The sequence below is a fragment of the Delphinus delphis genome, chromosome X (genome assembly GCF_949987515.2).
Source record: "Delphinus delphis chromosome X, mDelDel1.2, whole genome shotgun sequence".
NCBI classification, from domain to species: Eukaryota; Metazoa; Chordata; class Mammalia; order Artiodactyla; family Delphinidae; genus Delphinus; species Delphinus delphis.
In genome coordinates this window covers 26,428,614-26,440,764 of record NC_082704.1, presented here as the reverse complement: position 1 = coordinate 26,440,764, position 12,151 = coordinate 26,428,614, and the positions used below count along the sequence as shown (strand labels likewise).

Here is a 12,151-nt window from a genome sequence, read left to right as displayed (position 1 = left end):
GCTTTAGACTGGTGCCCACAGATGTGTGAGGGTAACATCTGAACTTTGCTGAGCCCTGCTCCCCCCTTTCCCTCTGCCACTGGAGCACAGGGCACCCTGGGTCCTTCCATAGACAAGGCCCCTACCTCATTTGCTAGGTGTCGAAGGGCACAGATTTGGCTTCCAGTCAATTTGTCAAGAAGCAGTTTGCTGAAAGCCAAGTCGCTGAATGGCCAAGTAGCCAAATGGGCCATTTTCTGAAGGATCACGTTGCTGTATGGTTAACTCACCAAAGCCTACCGAATTTACCAATTTACCAAAAAACTATTGTCTAACTATAGAGTTTACGGCAAATTGCTTTGGCCAAATTGGCATGGGCCTTGGGCTGGGGAGAGCTAGTTCTCTAGAGCTAAGGGCCTCCAGACACCCTTACCGCCACCCTTCAGGTCCTCCTCACTCTGGGATGGGCAGCCTGAGAAGATTCCACTTTCCTCCAGAGGATGACGCTGTCCACCAGTTGCAGCAACAGGGAACTGAGGCAGAGGCAAACGAGCTTAAAATGCTGACATGAAACCCAAATGAACACGAGTCAGTATTATTCCCAGAATGTTTAAAGGCTGTTCACACCATTTCTGGCCTGACGGCCAAGGGAACTGGGGTTGCTTTGTACAGCACTCACCACACCTTGGGACCCGTGATGTCCAGAAAGGGAACAAAGGGTGACCCTTCTTGAAAGAGGCTCGCAGAAAGAGAGTGCGCACATTCTGGACGGCAGACGGAAATGTGAGATCAGGGCCCCAGGACTCTTTGTGAACCTTGGAGGGAGGAGAGTGGGGTGATTAAGAGCACAGGCTGTGGAGCCGGATGGTCTGGTGTGAGCTTGGCTTCCTCATCTCACATGGTAACAGGAGTCCCTCTCTTTATGACTCAGGGCCCCAGCAGGAAATTGTTGGCATATAGAAAATAGGAGAGGTGGAGAAGTGTTAAGTAAAGGGAATATTTACAAAGGTGTGAGCAGAGGGTAGGGAAAGGAGGGGCTGGTAACAGTGGGGCCATGGGGTTGAGGGGAGAGGAAGGTTACCCTCACCAGACTGACAAGTTGTGAGCAAGCTGCCCCAGGACAGATGGACACCTCCTCCACTCAGCCAGCCACAGGTGACCCTGGAGGCGGAGAACCCCGGTGAATACACTCTTCTCCCTTCAGCCAGAGGGCATGGGAGAGCCCACTGCTGCAGTCCCAGCAGGTCAGCGTTCCAGGGCAGAGAGTGGGGGAGGTGGGGAGAGTGGGCCTGGAAGGGCACAGGGAAGGTCTCCAGCCATGATCTCACAGCGCTGTGCTAAGAGCTAAATGGAACGAGGCCCATTAAACACCCCAAATTGGGAGTTGCTATTTTTACAAAAATAAATAGCTCCCCTGGGAGTGAGCGAGCCACTTTCACGCAGGGCCCACCATGCAGGGATTGCCTACAAGGGATTTATAACTGGCGCTAGAAGTGAGTGACTACTCCTCCGTGAGGAGACTTCAGTATAGCAGGGAAAGAAGGAATCCAAGACTCAAGGGAAAAAGATGGAAAACGTGCAAAGACTTCTAGCTCTGTGATGAACCCTTCACAGCCCTGATAACTCTAATCTCCACAGTCTCAACAAATGCTAAAAGCATTTGGAAAATTTTAGTTATCACTTATAAACATCTTACTAAAATAGGAGCAGACAAATGTTTTCTGAATAAATCTCAAGCCATGAGCCAGCATCATACTTACTGGTGTGACACCAGAAAGCACACACACTGAAGCCCGACGCAAAAGAAGCAGGCTCACCATCTCCACTTTCACTTCCATTTTTCTGTAAGTGTTACCCAAAGCTAACACATATATTGTAGGAAAAGAGATAAAAAATGATAGTTTCCGGCGGATAATTGTATACCTGGAAAATCCAAGAGAAAAAAACCTGAAAAACGAACCTCTCCTATACTGTACTGCCTCTAATCATTTTGATACACTTTTTTAAAGAGTCGCGTGCCCTCAGTGGCCTAAAGCAGGGGTTGAAGTTCTAAGAAAGACTCAACTGGAAATCAATATTGTTAGAACTCTAAGGAAGTTAGGAATCATTCGGCTATGTCTTGCTGGAGTCTTCATGGTTATGAGAATTGGCAAATCCTTGGTTTTCAGGAATATGGACCTCAACACCGTTTCCTGTGTCTTATGATTCTTCAAGAGATAGTCTGTACTTAGACGAGAGTGTACACACGTGCGCGCGTGCACACACACACACACACACACACACACACGCAAAAAGTAACTTTTTGAGTTTTTTTCCAAGCCAAAAGAAAATGAATGTGACTAAAAATGTCAAATTTCAGAAGGAAGTAGATGTGGATAAAGGTCCCTACAAGCCAGATGATGGATACAGAAGACACTCAAAATGTAACTGAACTAGCTCTAGCTGTAGCCAAGAATGTCATCGCTGCTGCTATCAAGTTCGTGGAAGGTAGTAATCCTGTTGGGGTGCGTAAAGGATGGTCTCATTATGTAACAGCACACTAGGAGGCAACTAATAAACTCATACCTTGTTTGCAGAAGCCAAAAAGCCCATCAAAAATATCGACTGGATCACACAGGGTGAATTCACAGAAGAAAGGGGCCGTAAACAAATTGAGGATTTCGTTTCGGTAAGTCCGTTGACCACTCCAGCTCAGCACAAAGGGGAAGAACAATTAAAAGGCTCCTGTTTGGGCTTCCCTGGTGGCACAGTGGTTGAGAGGCCGCCTGCCGATACAGGGGACACGGGTTCGTGCCCCGGTCCGGAAAGATCCCTCATGCTACGGAGTGGTTGGGCACGTGAGCCATGGCCGCTGGGCCTGCGCGTCCGGAGCCTGGGCTCTGCAACGGGAGAGGCCACAACAGTGAGAGGCCCACGTACCGCAAAAAAAAAAAAAAGGCTCCTGTTTGATGCAAAGTGGAAGTCCTTCTAGGAAGCCTAAGCAATGATATCACAGGCGACCTGAATAAGTAAAAACTGTCCTCATCTGGGTTGCAAAGTCAAGATGGGATAGTCTTTGAAGGTGAAAAGCCAATTGTATTTTCCAGTGTTTGTGTCTTCCTCACCGTACACTTCCCTAGGAAAATCGGATATTCTCAGCTAAGCAATTTCCCCATGCTGCTGCTCTAAATGGGGGCCTAGTGGCCTAAGGAGGGAGATGCCCCTCTAAAACAGGGGTTCTCCAGCCCCAGCTTTAGAGTTCTCATATTAACAGAGGGGATGCACACAGATCACGAGTCTTTTTGATTTAGCTTTGGAATGTATTCACTGTACAGTCAGATGCACATGCTCATGAATTTCTTTTCTTTTTCCTCCTGGTCCTGGCTCTGACCTATTTGTGTGGCTTATCCCAGCAGCTCTGGGGAGAAGGTCCTGGGTGGCTTTGCATAACTGGCGGGGTGGATGAAGAAGAATGGCCTGAAATCCCCACTCACTGTATTTCCTTAGAAGAGAAACCAGTTGAAATTGGTGGAGGCAAACTCCCCCAGCCTGGGAGAAGTCTCCAGCTGTCTCTGTTCCTCTGATCAGCCCATCCAAGCCTTCCACCCTAAGGGCACTTTCCCAGGCCCAGGAAGGCTTGGTCAGGTGGGAAGGAGGAAAAAGGTCAGGGGTTCCTGGCTCCACACCCTCCATCCGTGATTGCGGCACGGCTCGCCATTGCCATTGCAAGGGGTATCAAGAGCACAGTGAAGAGAAACGGTGCAAAGTACTAGTTACTCTTGGGCCTTCCTGCTCTGGAGCACATCTCCCATTTGGGTTGGGGCAAAAGTGACTGCCTGCTGCACCCAAAGTCTGTGAATCAGACTGAAATTGGACACAGAACAAGCAGGAAAATGTTCCCCTGCAGATCCTACTGGTTCTGAGTAAAAGGCAAAGGTCAGTCCGGACAGTGGCCTATAGGGCCCGACATAATCTGAGTCTCCATCCCCACTTCCTCCCAACTGACTGCTCAGACTCCATCACCCACCACCTTCTCCCCATTCACCTTCCTCACTCCAGCCATACTTGCCTCCTTGCTGTTCAACTGCCAGGCATGCTCCCACCTCAGGGCCTTTGCACTTGCTGTTCCCTCTGCTGGAACCCTCTTGCCTGAGATCTACTCTCATCGTTCGCACTTTCCCTCTCTTCAGGTCTTTGTTAGGACGCCTTTTGCTCACTGAGGCATTTCCTGGCCACCTCATCTAAAATTGCACCCATCTCTCCTCTTATTTTTTTTTTCCATTAGCACTTACCTCTACCTATGATATTAGATTTTATTTACACTATTGCCTTTTTTCCATCACCAGACCACATGATCCATGAGGGCAGAGACTTTTGTTCATTGCTCTGTCCCCAGGCCTTAGAAAGGTCAGGTACATAGAGGAGGTTCTATAAATATGTGTTGAATACATGAACAGATTTATTCTCTCCATACCATTATTCTTCACAGATGAAAAGCTAAGTCAAGGGCTGTTGTGAGGACACAGAAAATTAGAAAGTAGAAGGTGATGGAAAAGGTAAAAGCTCTATATAACTCCTGACATAAAATCACCCTGTTCCCAGCCCCACTAATGCAGCAAGCCCTAGAAGTGAAGTCTATCATCTAAGTGCTAGGCATTTCTGATGGAGAACTTTCTCAAGCCTATTGCAGATTTCCCAGAGTCCACCATACACCAGGGGACAGCAAATTAGGAGTTACCATTTCCTGAGTGAGCACTGCTATGTGCCAAGCACCACTAAGCACTTCACATGCATTATCTCATTTAATCCTCACAACAAACCTGTGTATAGGTACCTCAGTGTACCCATTTTACAGATGACGAATCTTGAGGCTCAGAGAGGTTGGGCAATTTGTTCAAAGTCTTTCTTTTTTTTTTTTTTTTGCGGTATGCGGGCCTCTCACTGTTGTGGCCTCTCCCGTTGCGGAGCACAGGCTCCGGATGCGCAGGCTCAGCGGCCATGGCTCACGGGCCCAGCCGCTCCGCGGCATGTGGGATCTTCCCGGACCGGGGCACGAAACCATGTCCCCTGCATCGGCAGGCGGACTCTCAGCCACTGCGCCACCAGGGAAGCCCCAAAGTCTTTCTGATTAACCAGCAAAATGAAGTTTTGATCATAGGTCTGTCTGATATACTTCTTCCACCTTAACAGGAAAAGTACTTTTTGATGACAGAAATAATGCAGTTTACTATCAATGAAAAATGCAAATTCAAAAGATTTTAAGGCATTGCAATGTGAAATGGGGCACGGGTTCAATCCCTTGGGAACTAAGATCCCGCATGCCATGCGGTGCAGCCCCCCCCCCCAAAAAAAAGAATGATTAAATCTGGTATCACAAGGCTTGTGTGTTTGTGGGGAGGGAACTGATGCACTTATACATTGCCAGTGGGCATAATAATTGGTTAATTTTCTTCAGGAATGCAATCTTGCAACAAGAATATACAAATAAGTTCTTAATATAAGAAAAACTGGAAAATCCCCCATGCCTATCACCATACTTAAAATATTTTTACAATAAGACATCATTATTAAAAAAAAAACTCTGAGCAAAAAGACACAAAGTAGAAAATGAAAGTTCCCAGATCTACTCCCTCAAATGTCACTTATCATCGATAACAGTTTTGTGCATATACTTCCAGGTGCCTGTTGATTTTGAGTGTCCAGTAATATGTAATTGGCTAAGCCATCCATGGTAGAGTAGCACAATGAGATACTGCTTCCTGGAAGTGAGTATATGAAGCAATGTTATGTAAAAATGATAAAACATGGGATAACACACACTCACTGCACAGAGATAAAAATGGGAAGAGAGTGGCCTGATGGAGATAGCTGAATTTACTGCGTCTAAGGCTGCGTTAGAAAATCCTAGAACTGAGACATCTGATGGGGTGGAGAGAGCACTGCTCGGGAGCCCTCCGAGCTGGCTGCTCGGGAGCCTGGGTCCCAGCTGTTGTGTGGGATTGTCCCTTCCTATTTCTAGGCCCCAGGATCCTCATCTGCAAAGTGAGGGGCCTTGTTAGATGATCTTTAGGGACCACTCCAATGCTACAAAGTCTGTGATTGTGTGACAGATTAAACATTAGGCCTGAAAAAGTATATCAAGTAACACAGAAAGGTTGGGAAAAAAAAGACATGCTCCAACGGGCCTCATGGGGTTGGCTGTCAGACTCCTTCAATGAAAGGGAAAATGATCTATGTAAGAAGACACAGAACTGATCTCAAGGAATCTAGGGTCTGGTGCTCCTCTCTGGCTAACTGAAACAGCCAATTGGGTATAAGTTTGAAATAAAGTTAGCTGAGGCAGAAGGCCAGCCTACATTTTTTTTTTTTAAAGGAAGGCCTAAAGTCTTTTTACCGTCTCCTCCCAAACTCTCTCTCTACATCAGTGGGATTGTTAGACAATCCTACTTCCTTCCTTCTGTGGACCTGCATCTTAATTCAAGATCTTTTTTAGGAAGATTTCTGTGCCCCAATAGCCAGTGCAACGGTGTTCTGTTGAACCTGTTGAACACCTCTGGCATTCAAGGCCTGGTGCTCAGACTCAAGGCTACATCATGCCTTGTGCGGACCATAGGTGTTAGTAAGATCTGTGCTTTGGAGGGGGAAGCTTCTCCAAGGGATCTGAGGGATCTGAATGATCCCCTGCCTGATCTATTCCTTTTCTGACCTTATTTTACCTACCACCTAGGGCTGCAATGAATTGAGTCTGATTTTCCAAAACAGCTTGTGAAATCAGCCCCCTTACTTTCTAGTCACACCTTTAGGTCTTCTGGAGTACAGTGAGCAGAACACGTGTTCTAAGCACTTTCTAATTATTTTCCAATTAACCAAAGTTGCCTTCCAAGAAAAGGTCTGGAAGGAGGTTAGCGTGTATGTGTGTGTGGTGTGTATGTACACACACACTGAGCGTGGGCCCCTGAGCTCCAAAGCCCAATCTCAAGCAATGTCTGCACTATTCACTTATTTGACATTTTAGCTCCACCTTTTCTCTCCCCTACCTGTGGAGATAAGCGGGGGTTGACTGTAGTTTGTATCCCAGTCAAAAGTGTTAGAAATGGATCCAGAAGCAGGGCTGTAACCCCTACTGTTGTGCGCTGCCTTCGTCTAGACAGCTTGAACACAAGTCTGCTTTTCTTCCTTTGTGTGCTTTTTATTTTTTCCTATGAAACAGCACTGGAAGTATCACGGCCGCTGGGTGCACTACACAGAGTTTTTAAAGAGGGAAGATGTGATTCACAGCTTCCACTACATCTACTGTGTACACTGGAGCATCCCAACTGCTCGGAGACCCATACCACGAATCAGTGCCAGTGTCTACTTCACCATCAAGATCAACACAAACAAACCTCCGGTAAGCGCTTTCCTTTTCTGCCCTGTTCCCTTCGGTGAGGCTTCGACGAGAATAGAGACTTCTCTTGTCAAGGCCATTGATGGGCCCCTTCTTTGTGAAACAGAACAGTCATATTTCTGTCCTCGTCTCGCTTGGCCCATCTGCAGCACTTGCCATAGCTGATCACTCCCTCCTCCGTGAAATATTCCATTTGGCTTCTAGAACAACATTCTCTCCTGGTTTTCCTCCTGCCTCACTGACCATTCGTTCTCTACTGGTCTACTAGCCTCTCCTCCTCTCACCAACCTCTTCATGTTGGAATGTCCCAAAACTCAGGCCTTGGATCTTTTCTCTAGCCTAACCTCCTTGATGATCTTATCCAGTCTCCTGGCTTTAAATGCCACCTCTAGCTCATGATTCCCAAATTTCTATCTCCAGCCCAGATTTCTGCAACTTGGATGTTTAATAAACATCTCACTTATTGTATCCAAAACTGAACTTCTGATTTGCCTTTCCAAGTCCAACCTACCTGCGCCTTTCTCATCTCAGCTGATGGCCAAAATCCTTGGCGTCATCCTTGACTCTTCTTTTTCACTCACATCCATTAGGAAATCCTGTTGGTCCTACCTTCAAAAATAGGCCCTGACGGGACTCCCCTGGTGGCGCAGTGGTTAAGAATCTGCCTGCCAATGCAGGGGACAAGGGTTCGAGCCCTGGTCCGGGAAGATCCCACATGCCGCGGAACAACTAAGCCCGTGCGCCACAACTACTGAGCCTGTGCTCTAGAGCCCGTGAGCCACAACTACTGAGCCCGCGTGCCACAAGTACTGAAGCCCGCACACCTAGAGCGCATGCTCCACAACAAGAGAAGCCACCGCCATGAGAAGCCCGTGCACTGCAACTAAGAGTAGACCCCGCTTGCTGCAACTAGAGAAAGCCGCGCACAGCAATGAAGACGCAACGCAGCCAAAAAACAATTAAAAAAAAAAAAGGCCCTGAATCCAAGCGTTTCTTCCCACTCCACCTCTACCACCCTGGGCCAAGACACCATCATCTCTCACCAAGGTTATTTCAATAGGCTTCTAACTAGTCTCTCTGCTTCCACCCTTACCCACATCCTGTCTCTTTTCAGCCAGCCGGAGTGAGCCTTGGAAAAATGAAGTTATGTCACGCGTCTGTTTTGAACATTCCAACATGCTTTTCAAACTTCAAAGTGCATGTGAATTACTCAGGGGTCTTGTTAAAAGGAAGATTCTGATTCAGCAGGTCTGGGGCTCAAACTTCTGCATTACAAAGAAGCTCCCAGGTGATGCTGATGCTGCAGGTCCACAGACCATACTTTGAGTAATGAGGGCCTACAGGCCTTGTGTGATCTGGTTCCTTGTTATTTCGACTTTCCCGTTACTCCTTCCCCCTCACTTACCCTGCTCCAGCCACTCTGATCTTGCCACTCCTTAAATAAGCCAGGTATTGTCCCTCCTCAGGGCTTCTGCGCTTGCTGTTCCCTTTGACTGGAACCCTCTCCCCTAGGTACGTGCACAGCCTGCTGGCTCACCTCCTCCACTGCACTTTCTACCCCACCCCCATGATTTTGCTTTCCCTCCATAGCACTTTATCACCTTCTGATCTTCTATGTAACTTCTTATCTTGTTATACCCTGCTCCCCCACCAGAATGTAAGCTTCAGGAAGGCAGGGATTTCTGTCTTGCTGTAAAACAAAGCCTGGTAAATAGCAGGCACTCAATAAATACTTGAAGGAATGACTGCTTGTAGCCACTAGGTCGACCGTGAATATGAAATATGTTGATAGCTGGTGTGAAAGGAGTCCAAATAACATGTATGAATCCAAGGCTAGGGTCCTTAGGACAGGGTTGGTACCAAGCATAATGCCTGGAATACAGCAGACATAAAAATGTTATTTCCCCTCTGCTTTCATCCTTTCAAAGTTATTTGAGGCTCTGCCTGACTCTAAGGCTTTATATATGACCACACAGTGAGCCAACTATGTCCTATATTCATCCTATCCTAGTACAAACTTACCTAGTTGGAGAGTTTGGAACCTGGAGTGATCTAAAGAGGTAAAATCTGTGAGTTCTCACTTCTCCTGGTCATATATCCTGCCATCAGCTGTCTTGCTAACTGGCGAGCTCTAAGATCGGAACGTGAGGCTGCTGGAGGTGAATGAGACCATGACAAGAGACCACACAGAGAGAGGGCTTGGGAACCTGGCTCTCGCTCAGAATTCCGAGTATAATTTTGGAGGGGACACTGGATGGGGACCAATGAGACGGCATTACAACCTAGATTTTTATGCTGCTTTTAAAATGTTTTTGGACCATGTTCATCTATATGGTTTCATTCTTAGGCCATCCTTACGAGGTAAGTTGGTTGAGTGAAACTGGAGCACGTAAAGAAGGCACATGACTTCCTCATGCTCCTAGTAATGAGAGCACAGCCTCTCTTGACTTGTTTTCAATTTTGTGGATACTCTTAAGGTATTTGTTGCCAAAAAGATCTTTTGGGGAACACAGGTTTGGAGTGAAAAAGAACTACTACCTACAGACCTCCAACTCACAGGGAAAATGAATTCTAGAAATTGAGGAGTCTACTTATGGACACTTGTAGCAATGGAAAGAATCATGAGTTGCCGTGACTGGTCTTGGCTGACAGGTGTCTTTTTCTCTTAGGATACACCCATTGATGTCTCTTACGTCTTTGAGAGCCATTCAGTGGTTCACAGGTAATGAACATTTAGAGACTTACTTTAAAAGGGTGGTGGGAAAACTCATCACACTCCAGGAGCCCAGCAGGCCCACAGCCACAGGTAATTTACGTAATGGTCACTTTTCTTCTTTGGACCACCTACTCCATTAAGATGGGCTGAAAGTAGGAGTCTGCCTTTGTTCTAGAAAATTGTTTTTATTTTTAGTGTCTCGTTTTTCAGTGATTATAAATGTGAGGATTAGTTGCTGGAGTAGGGTGGGGCCAAGGTAGGTCATGTCTACTGTTTCTATGTGAAACTTCACAGTCACATGGAACTAACTCACATATAATAATTCCTTTTATTTGTACAGCTCTCTCTTAAAGAATCTTTACATATAAACTCATTAAGCCTTTTATTGAATGGGCCTAAGGAACAGAGACGACCTTTGTCCCCCACCCACAAAAGGCATTTTGCTCACTAGAAATGTAACAGAGTAAACAGGTAATCAATCCCTGGCTCAATGTTTTGTTTCATTTTAAAAGCTTCTGTTGTGTTTGTTTTTCTTCCTCTGCAGACCAGGAACGACTCACTTTCAAGAAAAATGCCTGAGGGACATTATTGAGGGCAAATATATTTTAATGAATTCAAATATCTTCCAATTAAACAGAGTCAGAATCTTCCCGAATATTTTAGGAATAGATTTCTCATCGGAGTGTGTTAAAAATACAATACTGTACATTGAACCACAGAACAGTATTGAATAATAAACTTGTGGCACACAATCCAGCTGCACTGGTTTTCTTTGCATTCATTCATTTTCCAGTTGGCAACTTCCATCACATTAGCAGAGTAACCAGTAAGTTGTCTTCTATTTTCTAAAAGGTTTTTCCCATCACTGTCTGCATCACTCAGTCTTACAGGTACAAAAGTTGAGTTTAGGGAGTTGCTAAAATTCACCTGTCAGACCAAACTGAGATTGGTCCTTGGCTGCCTGTTCCCCCATTTGAGCCTAAGTCTCTAGCCTGGACACACCTCTTTCATGGGCACAACTAGGGAACAGAAAAATGGCAACAGTTCTACAGCTCATAATATAACCAGTCTGAAGAGTTTCCCTACTCGCAGACCCCTTTATTTACTGCAAGTTAAGCCTCACTGTTAAACAATACATTCTGAAACTATGAAACTGGGTGCGCTGCCTGACACAGCACAGCATCACAACTGTGATGGCACCAGGGTGGCTTGAGGATTGGGTGCAATGAAACAGGGAAGGTTCAATCGCCACCCTTACTATTTCTTGTCTTCTTCCCATCCTCACACCAGATCGTTCCTACCATTCCTGTGAGGTTGTCTTGCCTGGCTGCAAGGTTTTAAAACACCAAAGACAAAATTATGAGTGATTACTTACAGGTACATCAGAATATGTATTTATGTACAGAAGCACTGGAAGGGAACACAGAATACTAAAGACAATTGATGGGGTAAGACTGTGGGTCATTTTTCTTTCTTCTTATTTTCTAACTGCTGCATTTGTGCAATAAATTAAAAAGGAGGGAAAATCTCATCAGAGCAACAGGTGAGGAGGGGGGAAACTAGGTAAGTCTCCTTGGAGAACAAAAAATATATTTCAAATACAATAGCCCTCCCATTTGACTTATGGCTCAGGTGACTAAAACACAGTTTGAAGCAGTAACTCTAATAGGCTGAAAATAAAATACTTTTAGCCCTTTTATTCTTCCCTCCTCTTTCCCAAAGAACATGCTACTGAAGCTATTCTTTGGCAGATCTTTCCTGAAAAAAACTTGATGAAAGATATGATAAAGTTCTGAAATAAATTAATATATTTTCTTTCATTTATTCAACAAGCATTTGTTGAGTATCTACTCTGTGGAGGAGACAGGAGAATCCAATGAAAATCCACAATATTCATATATCACAAAATTGTTGCATTTAAACTACCTTGCCTACTGAATGAAAATCAGAGAACAAACCCATTCAGTCTCTAGGAACCAGTAACAAAAAGTAATGTTCTTAGAGAACAAAATTTTTATTTTAAAAGAATTTTTTGGCCACCTGTGCAGCTTGTGGGATCTTAGTTCCCCAACCAGGGATTGAACCCGGGC

General features: G+C 45.6%; 1 protein-coding gene across 1 annotated transcript; it reads left to right on the top strand.

Annotated features, from left to right (window-relative positions):
- The first annotated feature begins 2,358 nt into the window (after positions 1-2,358).
- AKAP14 (A-kinase anchoring protein 14) lies at positions 2,359-10,795 on the top strand. The gene is made up of 5 exons (XM_060001985.1): positions 2,359-2,466; positions 2,556-2,647; positions 7,169-7,348; positions 10,015-10,067; positions 10,606-10,795. Exons 1-5 carry the CDS (start codon positions 2,376-2,378, stop codon positions 10,793-10,795), a joined length of 606 nt encoding a protein of 201 aa, XP_059857968.1. The 5' UTR covers positions 2,359-2,375.
- Positions 10,796-12,151: the final 1,356 nt, after the last annotated feature.